The sequence below is a fragment of the Urocampus carinirostris genome, chromosome 2, assembly GCF_059441175.1.
Source record: "Urocampus carinirostris isolate Australia breed hairy pipefish chromosome 2, RoL_Ucar_1.0, whole genome shotgun sequence".
In the NCBI taxonomy this organism is placed as follows: Eukaryota; Metazoa; Chordata; class Actinopteri; order Syngnathiformes; family Syngnathidae; genus Urocampus; species Urocampus carinirostris.
Window position 1 is genome coordinate 26,696,861 of NC_142350.1, and position 15,519 is coordinate 26,712,379.

At 36.9% G+C, this 15,519-nt stretch overlaps 1 protein-coding gene across 1 annotated transcript in view; it reads left to right on the top strand.

Moving 5' to 3' along the window:
* ddc (dopa decarboxylase) overlaps positions 1-15,519 on the top strand; it is a 41,153-nt gene that overhangs the window by 5,820 nt on the left and 19,814 nt on the right. Inside the window, exons 2-7 of the mRNA XM_088326068.1 lie at positions 4,396-4,604; positions 7,265-7,378; positions 7,450-7,569; positions 9,969-10,103; positions 13,599-13,742; positions 15,257-15,323. Coding sequence (XP_088182194.1) covers positions 4,404-4,604; positions 7,265-7,378; positions 7,450-7,569; positions 9,969-10,103; positions 13,599-13,742; positions 15,257-15,323 — 781 coding nt within the window. The 5' untranslated portion in view covers positions 4,396-4,403. The remainder of the gene's footprint in view (positions 1-4,395; positions 4,605-7,264; positions 7,379-7,449; positions 7,570-9,968; positions 10,104-13,598; positions 13,743-15,256; positions 15,324-15,519) is intronic.

The window sequence follows — 15,519 nt, forward strand, 5'->3', positions numbered from 1 at the left end:
TGGCAGGTCTGGAAAACAATATCCCCCTGAGGACAATAAAGGTCTTTCTGTGAGTCGCACTTCCAAATTATGAAAAAACTGCGATTTATGATCCAAAAAATACGATAATTAATTGTTTGAGCTTTTAGCACATTTACTAACAGTAGGTGCGTTCAGATGGCAGGGACCTCTGTCACCTAGAACGTGCACTGTTGTAATATAAAGTGTGAAAATAAAGGTCTAACCTTTGAATCCACCGGGTAAAATTATATCACACACGTGTCAAACTCGTGGCCCGGTGCATCATTTTATGGGGCCTGCAGGACAATACTGAAAAAAGCACAAGAAAATAATTTGAGCTGCCCAGCATCAAACAATGACTTCGTTTTACATACAGTATATCAAGACCATAAGGCTCACATTAAAGTCCCAGATTCTCAGGGAATTGTGCGCCATAACGTATCTAGAATTTCAAAGTTATTGTCTTACCGGAGGCTGAGCAGAGTTGCCCACACAAATATTTCTTAAATCCAAACCTCATTTTCTTAAAAACATGGAAACCAAGCAGCCACGAGAGAATTGATTATTATTCATTCTATGGTTCGCAAGTGGAGGAAGCGGAAAAACAAACTCAAACAAAGAAAAAAAAACGCAGCTGAGCTTCCGCAGAAATAAGGCTAGGTGGACCAGGTTGGAGGAAAAACACGAGCGATGGATTAGCGAGCAAACACAACAGTAAAAGAAGACTTTTCAGACCCCGTTGTGCGCATCGCTACCCTGGTCTTTTTAAAAGTTTTTTTAATCCGTGTGTTTTACTTTGTAATCAAATCCTTAATAAACGACTACCAAACTCAGTTTTGCTTCTGCGGTATTTTCAAATGCACACACTTGTATGCTTGCCTATGCTGTTGTAAGGCGGCCGCAGCAGAGGGCACCCACACCCAACAATAACATGAGCCCTATGTATGTGTCGAATATAGAAATAGAACCAGCTTTTTACACGGTGCACCCTTTGCCCGTGAAAATACGGTATGTCCACTGGCTGTTGCCAAATCCAGGTGTCAAGAACCGGAACAGGAGGAGGACCCAGATGCATAACGTTTCTCACACAAGCTTTATTTTATGGAAACGGTGCAGTCTTGCACACTAACACAAATGCCAGTGATACGGCGATCGCTGTGCGGAAGAAGAAAGACAAAAGTCTGGCGTGAAACAACAGGAAGCCAGTGACCAACGAGATCGATACCAGTTACATGAGCCGATACCGGACAGAAGGTGTAGATACCGGACAGAACAGGACTGACAGGATTAATAACAGATTTAGGAGACTGGAGACAGAGATCAGACGGAACAAGATAGACTGGAACGATACCAGACAGTGGAGACCGATATAAAAACAAGACGAAATAGACGGGATCGATACCAAACAGGATAGACAAATAGGATACCGGACAGAGTCAAAACACACGCCTTGCGGGTGCTGAGGTTCGTTGACGGACTGACAAAGGGTGAGTGAGAGCACTGAGCTTAAATAGGGGGGAAGCCAATCAGTTAACGAGCTGCAGCAGGCGCCAAACGGGGAGGCCAATCGGGCACCATGGGCAACCGTGACACCAGGTGCTACATGCAAAGCACCCACTGTAGCTGTATTTGCTGATGACAGTTAATCAACCAGAAAACATTGAGGAAACCCATCCCGATGAAATGTTAAATTAAAGTCACATATGCAATGTTCACAAAAATAACAATTTAAAAACAAGTAGTACCTTTGTGATAACATAGATGAAATCTAAAAGTAAATTGCCTATGTCGATGGTAACATTCTCATACCACTGAAATCATTTAAATCAGTATTTGTATGTAATTTTTGTTACCCTCCAATCTGCATGAGTTGAATAGACTGTCGTGGAATTGAATTTAATTGCTGTTTTTTGTTGTTGTTATGCCTTTGTTTTTGTGTTATTTTTATTTGTACAAATGCAAAGTTGATCAACGCTACTACAGATTAAATCTTATTAAAGGGGAACAAATAGGGGCAGATGGGTTCCCAATAATCATTTTCTAATCAAATCTTGCATCCCTGAATCGTACTTTATTTGTGAGCCTCTGAAAAGACCCCCAGCCATCCAACTAAGGCACACTTTTATGCCCTTAATTTCATTGGCTGGCCCTCGTGAGTATTTTTTTTTACCATGTATTCCCCAGCTAAAATTATTTTGACAGCCCTTCGAAGACTTTTAACTCAGAATGTCCGCGAAGGTGCGCTCAGTACTAACAAATGCAAAGTAAACTATGAGAAAAAAAAAACCCTACTGTTCTCGCAAAGTCAAATACGTACATCAATTGTGTAAAGAAGAGAGTCTGAGCAAGCTGTGTGACCTGCGTCACAACTTCGGCAACACTGAACACCATACCAGTCAACTTGTATGTTTTTGCCGTGCAAAGTACGTTTATTATGCATTTTAAGACGTGTACGACTTACAAGAAAATCCGTACGGAAAAACGCAAATTTGTCAATGATGGGTACCATCTGGTAAACACCGACTATACCGAAACGGCAAATCAATCAAGTCTAACGAGTTCGCCACAGTAGAACTCTATCTCGAAGCGAGCGGTGTAATGCTACTGTGCGCATGCGTCTGCTACCTGGGGATATCCCATGATGCATCATTCCGAAAAAAAAATAAAAAATGGTGTAAGATTATTTTGTATTTTGTAAGGGAGAATACGGGCATGGAGCCATGGAGGTTGACAGGTATGGAACACGTCAACTGCAACTGGCTGGCAACCAGTCCAGGATGTCCCCTTCCTAATGCTGGGAAAGGCCCCGGCACCGCAGCGACCCCTTGTGAGGATAGGCGATAATAAAACGAAATGAACAATGGAACACAGACATCGACAATACGCATTTCCAAAGGACGAGAGTGACATCATCAGGCTGTCTCTTAAGGGCACAGCATGTTTAAGAGCGTTTGTAGAGTGGGCAAAAAAATAGCCTTTGAAATGAAAATCACAATAATTTCTGAATACAAATGTTTAGAAAACTTTGAAATTTGGATGAGATAGATGAAAATCACTACTGTAGGGATACGCACCTCTATTAGGACGGTGTGCTTAAGTAGTCCCCTCAATCACTTGTCTAGAATACGGAGCAGGAGAGTTTGTGTCATCATGGGGTACTTTCTCCCATGACGTCACCCTAGAGCAGCAAAAATAAGAACAAATACCGTACATGGCATGGATTGTTTGAGTGAGACCATGTAGATGAATACAAAGAAACCCTCATAGGGATGATATTTGACATACGGCATCAAGGACATAGGTTTGGAGGTTGGCATTAGTGAGAACAGAATCGTAACAAGATATTGAATGAATGAATGAAAACTTTATTCGAATATCAAAATAAAACAGAACAAAAACAATAACTCAACAACAAAATAACGTTACATAATATGTTCGAAAAGGGGTAGTAAGTAAGTATGCTAATATTACCTACCCCTAAATTAATATTAATATAAGTCTCATTTGAAATAGGGAAAACAAACCATCAACACATTGGTCCTATGGATCAGTACTTTGAGAGAGAACGTGAATTACCCCTTTCTGAGCTGCTTCGGTAATAATATTGTTGGTGACAAAACAAGTTTGCTTGAATTTTAGTTGAAATGTTTTTCTGAGGTAGTAGCTCAGAAGGTAGAGGTCTTGGGATCAAGGGATCCCAGTTCGAATCCCTGCTCGTCCGTGTTACATGTCGAAGTGTCCTTGGGTAAGACACTGAACCCCTAATACCCTCAATAAGCAGGTTAGCGCCTTACATGGCTGCAAGGCCGCTATTGGGAAATGTGGAGCACATTGTGAAGCGCTTTGGGAAGTTATTGACTTGAAAAGCGCTATATAAATGCAGATCATTTCATTTCATTTCAAACCCCCCTACCCCCATGGTGAGCCCCAATAGTTGAGAACCACTGTCCTAATCCAATTTCCAAAAATTGAGAACAGTGTGAGAAGTAAACCTAATGGTTTGACAATTATTGAAATGTATGTTAAAAAAAAATATCAAGCTGTGACACAACTCGTGGGAAATCGTTCAGGACGGTCTTAAAATTGCTTTGTTACACTGAAAGGAGAAGCCCATTCATATTGTTTAACTTTTGTTCAAATAATAATAAAACCATTTGTTCAACTGCAGTTACGTGTTGGGTGTTTGTATTTGTCAATCTATGATTTTTTTGTGACAGTCATATCTTCTGTCGGTAATGATGTCATCTTGATGTAAGTTTAACCCTTTTCATGTAGGTGCGGCACTATTCCGCTGGTTTTGACTGGTTACTGGTGGTTCTGATCCCCATTAACCATGGAAACTGGGGATCTCTGTACATAATGAAAATTATACTGGGAATTTTGTGTCTTTAACAGTTGGAGTTATGAACGCAGAGGAGTTTCGTCGTCGAGGCAAGGAGATGGTGGACTTTGTAGCGGACTATTTGGAGAACCTGGAACAGCGACCAGTCTATCCAGACGTAGAACCAGGTTATCTTCAGTCCTTAATCCCCACAGAGGCACCACTGAAAGCAGAGAACTATGAAGAAATAATAAAGGATGTGGAGCGAGTCATAATGCCAGGGGTAACCTTTACTCGACTCATTATCATTTCAATGGTGTACTTAACAGTATTTATTGTCTGTTGTGTTTCTAAAGTCAAGGGAAAATTGACTATTTTTCTTCTTTCAAAACACCCTTTTAAAGCTTTCCATGGAAAGCGGATAACACACGAAAACACATATTATCATTGCAAATAGACGGAATTTCAAATACAACTAGAAATGGCAATTTTTTTTAAAAATAGTGCGTGATGGGAAAAAGGCTTGATGGAAATCTAATGAATGATTTTGAATGAACGTGAATCAAGTAAATTTAACTTAAATAAGATAGAAATGTTGGTGGAATATTTTAAATAAATCACAAATATGTAGAAGTTACCTCATGTGCGGTCCATTTTCAAGGTTTCTTCAATTTCATCATGTTGAGGTTTTTGAGTTATTCCTTGCCCTCATGTAGGTTTTAGATCGGGGGATCGTGTAATAATAGTCTATAGTTTGCAGTAGTCCGTGGTCTGTGCAACCCTTTGAGACTCCTTGTGAGCTATACGAATAAACATGACTTGACTTGACACCTATGTTGTATTTAACTCTAAATAAACTGAAACCACATTAGATTTTATATATATATATATATATATATATATATATATATATATATATATATATATACTGGACTGTCTCAGAAAATTAGAATATTGTGATAAAGTTCTTTATTTTCTGTAATGCAATTAAAAAAACAAAAATGTCATACATTCTGGATTCATTACACATCAACTGAACTATTTCAAGCCTTTTATTATTTGAATATTGCTGAATTTGGCTTACAGCTTAAGAAAACTCAAAAATCCTATCTCAAAATATTAGAATATCATGAAAAAGTATACAAGTAGGCTATTCAACTAATCACCTGAATCATCTAATTAACTCGAAACACCTTGCGAGGGTTTCCTGAGCCTTAAAAACACTCAGCTTGGTTCAGTAAACTAAATCACAAGTATGGGGAAGACTGCTGATCTGACTGCTGTCCAGAGGACCATCATTGATACCCTCCATCAGGAGGGTAAGACACAAAAAGAAATTTCTCAAAGAGCAGGCTGTTCACAGAGTGCAGTTTCAAAGCATATCCACAAAAAGTCTGTTGGAAGGGAAAAATGTGGCCGGAAACGTTGCACAACCAAAAGAGATGACCGCAGCCTTAACAAAATTGTGAAGAAGAGCCGCTTCCAGAATTTGGGGGAGCTTCAAAGACAGTGGGCTGAAGCTGGAGTCCAGGTATCAAAAGCCACAGTTCACAAACGTGTCCGGGAAATGGGCTACAATAGCCGTATCCCCATGGTCAAGCCACTTCTGAACTCAAGACAACGGAAGAAGCGTCTGACTTGGGCTATGGAGAAGAAGCACTGGACAGTTGCAGAGTGGTCCAAAGTCCTCTTTTCAGACGAAAGCAAGTTTTGCATTTCATTTGTAAGTCAAGGCGCCAGAGTCTGGAGAAAGGCTGGAGAAGAGCAAAATCCAAGTTGCTTGAAATCCAGTGTGAAGTTCCCAAAGTCAGCAATGGTTTGGGGAGCCATGTCAGCTGCTGGTGTTGGTCCACTGTGTTTCATCAAGTCCAGAGTAAATACAACTGTGTACCAAGAGATTTTAGAGCACTACATGCTTCCATCTGCTGAAAAGCTCTATGGAGATGAGGATTTCATTTTCCAGCATGATCTGGCACCTGCCCACAGTGCCAAAACCACCAGTAACTGGTGCACTGACCATGGCATCACTGTCCTTGATTGGCCTGCTAATTCCCCTGACCTGAACCCCATCGAGAATTTGTGGGGTATAGTTAAGAAGAAGATGAAAGACACCAGACCTACAAATGCAAATGAGCTGAAGGCCGCTATCGAAGCATCCTGGGCATCAATAACACCTCAGCAATGCCACAGGCTGATTGCCTCCATGCCACGCCGGATTGATGCAGTAATCCGTGCAAAAGGATTTCCAACCAAGTACTGAGTGCATCAATGGACATTTTCAAATGTTTGATTTAGTTTTGCTGTTATAAAATTATTTTTTTTACTTGGTCTGAGGAAGTATTCTAATATTTTGAGATAGGATTTTTGAGTTTTTTTCAGCTGTAAGCCAAAATCAGCAATATTCAAATAATAAAAGGCTTGAAATAGTTCAGTTGATGTGTAATGAATCCAGAATGTATGACATTTTTGTTTTTTTAATTGCATTACAGAAAATAAAGAACTTTATCACAATATTCTAATTTTCTGAGACAGTCCAGTATATATACATATATATATATATATATATATATATATATATATATATATATATATATATATATATATATACATATATATATATATATATATATATACATATATAAATATATATAGATAGATAGATAGATAGATACTTTATTCATCCCCTCAGGGAAATTCACACTTCCAGCAGTCTCCCTTGTTGTTTATTAACAGATTAACATGATGCCCTCGGGGTTCTTGTTGCAGAGTGGATGACGTCACACGCTAGTCCAAAAGTTCGACGTCTCTGCGGCAGATGGAAATCTTTGTGCCCAGAGATAATTAACCTGAGATGCATGTTTTTTGGAATGTGGGAAGAAACCCACGCAGGCGCGGGGAAAACATGCAAACTATTGCATCATTTTTAATTTCATTTACTTCCAGATAACTCACTGGCACAGTCCATACTTCTACGCATACTTCCCCGCTGCTTCCTCTTACCCTGCCCTGTTGGCAGATATGCTTTGTGGAGCCATCGGATGCATTGGATTCTCTTGGGTAAGAAGAGCACAAGAAATAACGCTTTTTTTGAAGTCCATCTACTATTGTGAATGTTTTTGTGTGTTTAGGCAGCAAGCCCAGCTTGTACGGAGCTTGAGACAGTCATGTTAGATTGGTTGGGGAAGATGTTGCAACTGCCACAGTCTTTCATAGCTGGAACTGATGGACATGGAGGAGGTGTCATACAGGTAAATCAGGACTGTCTTGAACAATGTAACTACAATTCCTGGAGATTGTGATTATTATAATTATAATAACAATATATACAATATTAAAAAAACTACTACTATTAAAAAAAATGTTTCTTTGTGCCATCGTCCCTTTGTGTGTCTAGAACAAAGATACTACAAGAGAAATACCACAAAAATACCATCAAATTACTCAAACTAAATTTTAAATTTAGTGCTTGAAAACAGGGACGTCGTATATTAATTCCGCTTTCATTCTGAAAAGAAAAAAAACACATGGAAATCCTTCAAAAATATTATTACAGTAATATTACAGTACAAAAATATGACTACAGAAATAATACAAAAATACTAAAGTATTAATACATAATACTCCAAGAAAATACTTCATAAACACTTCTGCTCATATACTACAAACATATCACTACAGTAATACTATATCACAAAAATACTACTACAAAAAATATCACAACAAAAATACTGCACAAATACAACTACAGTAATATTTAAAATAATACTACTGCAATAATACATAATACTCCTATGGAAATACTTCATAAACACATCTGCTCATATACTGTGCTACAAAAATAACACTACAGTAAAACTATGATACAAAAATATTACGGCAAAAATATCACAACAATAAAATACACGAGTACAACAATATTTCAAAAATACTACGGATATACTACAAACATTCTGATATGAAAAACTTTCAAATACCACATACATACAACATAAATCCAACGTAAATACTATTATGGAAATACTACAAAAATACTACTACAGAAATAGTATAGAAATACAACAAAATTAAAACCTCAGTAATATTACAAAAATACTACAGAAATATTAAAAAACACTCCAATGGAAATGCTTCATAGATTCTTCTACAGAAATATTACAATATTACCACTACAATAAAACTGTAATTCAAAACAAAATATATCACATTAAAAATACTGCAGATATACTACAGAAGTCCTATTATGGAATTATTTTTAAAATACTACATAGATGTAAGAAAGATATAACAAAAATACGACAATAATACTACAAAAATAATTTGAAAAAATACAACTACAGTAATACTAAAAACTGAATATCAAATTTAGTAACTAAAACAGGGGCTTTTTAAATCATGTTACTTTAATTGTGAGTGTTTTAAACGCAATTTGATGACAGTAATCTATTTAAAAACACATAGAAAGAAATGAAACATGTTGATGTTTGCATGTGTATTTATTTATTAACAAAAAGAATGGACAGGTCTCCGGGATAGGCCCCTGGGCCACATTTTTAAACCAATACAGCCACCTTTGAATTAGTTTTTAGAGAAATTAGATTCATCAAAATGGCTTTGAAACACTCACAATCAAGGGTAAATAATATATAAGGTCCCTGTTTTAAGAAATATATTTGATATTTAGATTTTTAGTACTACAGTAGTTGTTTGTAGTGGGTTTTTTTTGTCGTTTTATGGGTCGCATTACTCTAGTTTAATCATTAAAGTATTTTTGGGGTTTTTCCATAGTAGTATTTTTGCAATATTCAGGTAGTATATATGTAATATTTCATGTATTTCTTTAGGAGAGCTTTTGTAGTACATATGTAGTTTTTTGTTGTTGTTATATTTCTTTAGAAATATCTCTGAAGTATAGTATTACTGTGGTGGTAATATCGTAGTATTTATGTAGAAATATTTGTGAAGTATTTCCGTAGGAGTATTTTTGTAGTATTTTTGTAATATTTGGTAATATTACTGTCATTTTATTTTTGTGGTATTTCTTTTGTAGTATTCTTGTAGTGTTTCCATAGTTGCATTTCTGTAGTATTTATGCGGTATTTAAACTATTTCAATAGTAGAATTGCTTTAGTATATCAGAAGTATTTTTTTAGTATTACTCTAGTATATTTGTTGTGATTTTTGTAGTAGCGTTTTTATATAGTAGCATCACTGTACTGGATTTTTTTTTAGTATTTCAATAGAATTGTTCATGAAATGTTTTTGTAGGTGTATTTTGTATTATTTCTGTAGTATTTTTATAGTAATTCTTTGGTTGTATATTTGTATTCTAGTATTGCTGGAGTAGTATTTTTGAGGAATTGTTATGCTATAATTTGGTTTTCCTTCTGAAAAAAATATGTAAGGTCCCCATTTTGACATTTTGAAGTAGTTTTGTAGCATTTTTGTAGTTTTTTTGGTTGAAGTATTTTTGACAATGGCACCAAAAACATTTTTTATTTCATTTATTCACTGTTAATTATATTGTCGTTATAATTGTTTTGGTTTGGCGGGCCGGGTGAAAAAGCCCAGGGGGCCGCATGTGGCCCTCGGCCTGTAGTTTTCTGGCCTCTGCTCTAAGTTGTATGCCGATCATCTATTTCTCCTATAGGGCACAGCCAGCGAAGCAACCCTCATGTCGTTGCTTGCTGCTCGTTGTAAAATTGTGCGTCAAATCCAATCCATCCATCCACAAAAGTCGGAACAGGAGATCCTCGTCAAACTGGTCGCGTACACATCAGAACAAGTAAGGAAGATATTCCGTTCCCGCGACGTACAGTGGGTCAAATAAGTATCTGGTCAACCACCAATTGTGATGCATTTTGGGAAATGTCGTGTTAAAGGCCAATCACATTCACGTCATATCCTGGCGCTGAATTAATGTTTTGATGAATGCATAGCTATCTGCATAGCATATCTATATGGATGTATTTATTTGTTTTCATTAGAGGTTTTGAGTTTTTCCTTGCCCTCATGTAGGTTTTAGATCAAGGGATGTTGTAATTATAGTCAGTAGTTTGCAATAATATGTGGTCTGTTCAGCCCTTTGAGAATCCTTGTGATTAATGGGCGTCACAAATAAACATGACATAACTTGACTTGACTACTTCACACGTGTCAAACATGCGGCACGCTGGCCACATCAGGCCCGCCAAGGCTTTTAACTCGGCCGGCGAGACAAAACCTATAGAAGAATGGGAGAAAAATCAGCTGCAGTCTGATATGTGTCCACTGGATGTTGACAAAGCCAGACGTCCATTGCAAAGCAACTGGAGCGATGTTACTTTCTCTCTCCTTTTCTTTTTCACTCTTTTTTTTCTCTATATCTGTCTTTCTCTCTCTCTCTCTCAACACTTTCTTTTTCTCACTCTTTTTTCTCTCTCTATTTTCTCTTTTTCTCTATCTCTGTCCCTTCTTTTCTCTTTCTCATCCTTTCTCTCTTGTTCTCTCTTGTTCTCCCCCTCTTATTCTCTCTCTTTCTTGTACTCTCCCTCTCTTGCTCTCTCCGTCTCTCTCCCTCTATCTCTTGTTCTCTCTCATTGTCTCTATTTATCTCTTTCTGTCTCTTGTTCTTTTTCTTCTTCTCTCTCATGTTTGAGGTTTCCCCATGTTGACAATTACAGGCCTCTCTAATATTTTCAAGTGGGAGGACATGCACAGTTGGTGGTTAACTAAATACGTATTCGCCCCACTGTAATAGATACAAATCATATCGAGACAAATGTTAAAAAATATGTGTCTAGATCAGGAATGCTTGTGGGCATGAGGTAGCCTCTTAGGAACACCTGGGTAGCCCACAGGAAGGTTCTGAAAATAGCTCACCAGTGTTCATTATGTTTTTCCAAGAAGTTTGATTTCTAACTGGCATTATGTTTTAGTTGATGACTGAGCCTATTTTAACCCAACTTAGAATTTTTACAACCGGGTAATAACATAGTAACAACACAGTAAGAAATTCACATGTTGTTATTTGGAAATATCCATCTGAACAAAAAGCATGTTCCTAAACATAAGAATATATGTAACTGCTTCTGTCTTTTGCCAAGTATAAAACCTACACAAATAATCCAATGCCCTTAAAAGCCAAGCAAACACATACCATCACTCTATTTAGGCAGTGAATCTAATGGAAACAATTACAGTACAATAGTTTCAGCCAGCCTATTCCTTTGGAAACAACCTTTTTATCAGTTACACCTTTACACCTTAAAGGAACAATTTCACTTCCTGTCTTGGACCAACCCGGGAGTGCAGATAAAGATAATTTTGATGTACTGGTAGAAAAAAGAAAATGAACAGATACCAGTAGTGTTGTATGCTGTATGCTGGATTGCTGCCATGACAACTGTTGGAAACAAGACAATAGGCCACTGGCAGTAGCTGGGTCTGATCAGGTTAAAGAGTGGGCAGATGTGCAGTAATAGGTTTATGCAGTAACCAGAGGGCAAAATAGATTTAAAGAATGAATTTAAGAATAATTTTACATTCTCAACATTATCTATTCCTGCATCCGGTAGAGATGGTTGCAGCAGGGGTGGATGGATCAAATGTTAACATTATTTTTTAATTGGAGATTGCTTTTTAACTATTTTAACACAAATCTGAATATGGTAATATATGATGAAAATCATTGATTTTCATTCTTGCTCAAGCACTGATTGATTGATTGATTGATTGATTGAGGCTCTATTTAAGCAGAGCAGAAAAAAGCAGCATTAACAATTTAAAAACAAAAACAACAAAATATTTGCACTCCCCCCGAGAAATGTTATATGATACAATAAAATATACATAAACATATCCCCAAAGGGAGTAGGCTGAAGCCGTAGCTTTTACTGTAAAGCCCAACCGTTCCATTTTTTTTCCTTGCGAGGAAGACAAAAGTAAATCATGGCCATTACAGCACCACAAGGAACATTTTGAAAAAAAAAATACTTGACATTTCACACTTACAATTTCAACAAAATGCTGTAATGATAACGCCAAGTACTGATACTGGTCAAAGCAAAAAAAAAAACAACAATGTCAAAGACAAAATACGAGGGACAAAATACCAACTATGGTAAGAGAACAGATATACATTACAGAGAAAACTAAGTCTCCTTGCAGTGCATACTGTGACCAGACAAGCTGTTCATAGTTTAGCTTGAACCAGTAAATATTTTAGTATTGTTTCGGTTAAACTCAGAACAATCCAGAAGTTCACACCACATACAAACACACAAAAACCTTTACACGTTGTTCGAATTCTAGGTATTGCAAATTCTCCATAACTTCTTAAATTACGATCCCTTTTTTTGAATTTCAAACTCTTGGATCTAAACCTCTATTCATCCGCCCACATGTGAAATAACAAGACAGAAGTCTGAGTTTAGATCGGAGTGACACTTTATTTAGCTACTTGAAAGAAAGACACCCTGAGAGAGTTAAGCCTGCCGAGTGTTGTTTTGCCTTTTTATGCAGTTCCAGACTGTATAATATGTATGGTCAGGGAGACCATACATTGTTCTTATGGGTTGAGTATAAGGTCACATCACCCTAAGCAAATCTAAATTATTAACATAAAAAGACACACGTTTATAGTTTAATTTACCCCACACAAACATTTTCTGAAAATGTATGGTTAACATTTTGTTAAAAGCTTCAAATAATATTTTAACTATTGTATTTGATAAGATCCTAAAATTAAGACCTGAGAAACACCTCTGTGAATAATACGCAGTGCTTGCTTTTGTACTGTAACTAACGGTTCTACTGTATTTTATTAGGTTTTTCCTCACAATTCCCCCCAATATGCCAAACATGGAAGGACTGAGTTACAGTACAGAATATAAAGTGCACCCTTATCAAGGAACTTTGTTCATAAACTGCAAGGCTTTTGAAGATTTAGCTTTTTATGCAAAAGAACATTACTTTGGTCTAGTTTTCTTTTTACGATAATTTGTTTTTAATTCATTTCTATTCCCTTTTGACAGTCCTTACTTGTTCTGTATAGCCATTGTCACTAAAAATGTGTTGGTGTGGTCCGTGAACAGAATGAGCCTAAGCACTTGAGACACTGCAGAAAAATAATAAACTGTATGTACACATTGAAGGGTTTTGGTCCCAACATAGATCCCTGTGGAACATCATATACTGTATATATGTATGATATATACATATATGCTGTATAATATGTATAGATTGTTGTCTGTGATCAATGTCACTGCATGCACATCTGACAAACATTTCACCTATGTAGTCTCATTCCTCAGTGGAGCGAGCAGGTCTCATCGGAGGCGTCGTGATGAAGAAAGTCCCGACAGACAGCAATTATTCTGTCACAGGAGATATGCTAATGAAAATGGTGGCAAAAGACAAAGAAGCTGGACTCATCCCTTTTTATGTAAGACACACACGTTGATATTGCTGTAAATATTTTACTCGTGTTGTTCAGTCACCATTTAGTTGGGGGGACGTGTGTGAATTTTTTTTGAGATCCAGCTAAGGTTATATGACTTGTAGTATTTTCGTGTAATATTTAAAATTCAAATACAGTAGTGCACCCAGCCAAAACAAAGACGTGACACAAAATCGCACAACAAAAAGAGAAAAGAGAATTAATTGTTTTCTTTTTAAAATCAAATAAACAACAAAGTTACCCCTGTTTGTCAATCAAACCGACATTAAATCAATTGCATTCATTCAGAAGACAAATGGCAGTGAAAATTTAAGACTTTTAAGTCGCCTTTTGGTTAGTTTCTGAACGTCTCATGTGTTCTTAAATTCACTCAAATACATGTAAATGCTTTCATGTAATCTGCCATCACGGACTTGAGCTTGAGAACTGAAATGTCTTGGGACCAGGTTAAGAGTTTTGGTAGTGCGGAGCACACAGAGTGTCGGGCTGGTTAAGTTTTTTTCCCACAGGATCATTCACCATATTCAGGTCCATCCTGTCCTTTTTAAGTTTTAAAAATGCTTTAATCTTTGGGGGGTGTTTGTGTTGAATTTGGGGGTTCTTGAGCACCCACTAAAACGGGCATGTTATGCCCAAACTTAGCACCCTGCATTCCCGTGGTTTTGCACTTAAAATAAAATGAACAAATAAAGAGCACACAATTACCTGGACATTGAATTTCAAATACCATAGAGCAAAGATTTTCAGCCCAGGTCAGGTATGCGTATAATGGCAAATTTGCCCCGAATGCGTTTGCTACCTGGGTAAAGAATATCAAATAAATTTTCAAGGTTAAAAGTTGAGATTATATTAAAGTAAAGAAACACACTCTGAGTCGGAGATTCATTTTGGGTAGCCCTTTAATCGGAGGCGCATCCCACCTGAGCTTTCCCCTAGATCTACTTCAAAGATCGGCTCAGAGAGAAAAGACCCCCAGGCGATAACTACTAGCCCATTTATTCCAAACACAGGCGTAAAACAACATATCTAATTGGCTTAAACAAGATCACACGAATACATGAAAATAATCTGATTGGCTTAAACAAATTCACACGATTAAATGGAGCGATATAATGCTGGTCTCTAAATGGCGTGCAAGCACAACTATAAGAAAAGTGAAACTTTTGTGACATAAAAAAACAATGAGTTACTGTAAAATCAAGGGGGTATAGATAGGGGAGGCAAGCTTGTGACCAGACTTTCCGGAAATAAAGTGAAGGACATCTGGATTAATATTTAGCGGACCCTAAAATAATACAATTGTTGTAAGAATACAGACAGCACCTGGATATAATATTTAGTTTCGTTAAGGTACTTTTGAGGATACAATCACACAAAGGCACATTCAAACTATAATCAAACTACTTTCCCTTACAGAAATGTTATACTAGCTCCTTTAGGGGTTGAATTTAGATTGCTAGCGTTCTCATTCAATTTGATTTTCATCTTGTCTGTTTTAGTTCTGTGCAACACTTGGCACCACTGCGTCATGTGCGTTTGATCATATTTCTGAGCTGGGGCCAATATGTAAGTTACTTTGGAAGCAAATACTCTTTCATTTATTTTATTGGCTCACTCAAATGCATTTTCAGAGGCAACATATGTCCATTACAGTAGCAGTGTGTTTCTGTCATGGGGGTATTTTTTGGGTGTCACTTTATGTGCTTAATTACTGTAATGAATTTGAAGGTTGAATGTGCATAGCTAAAAGTGTTTTTAGGAT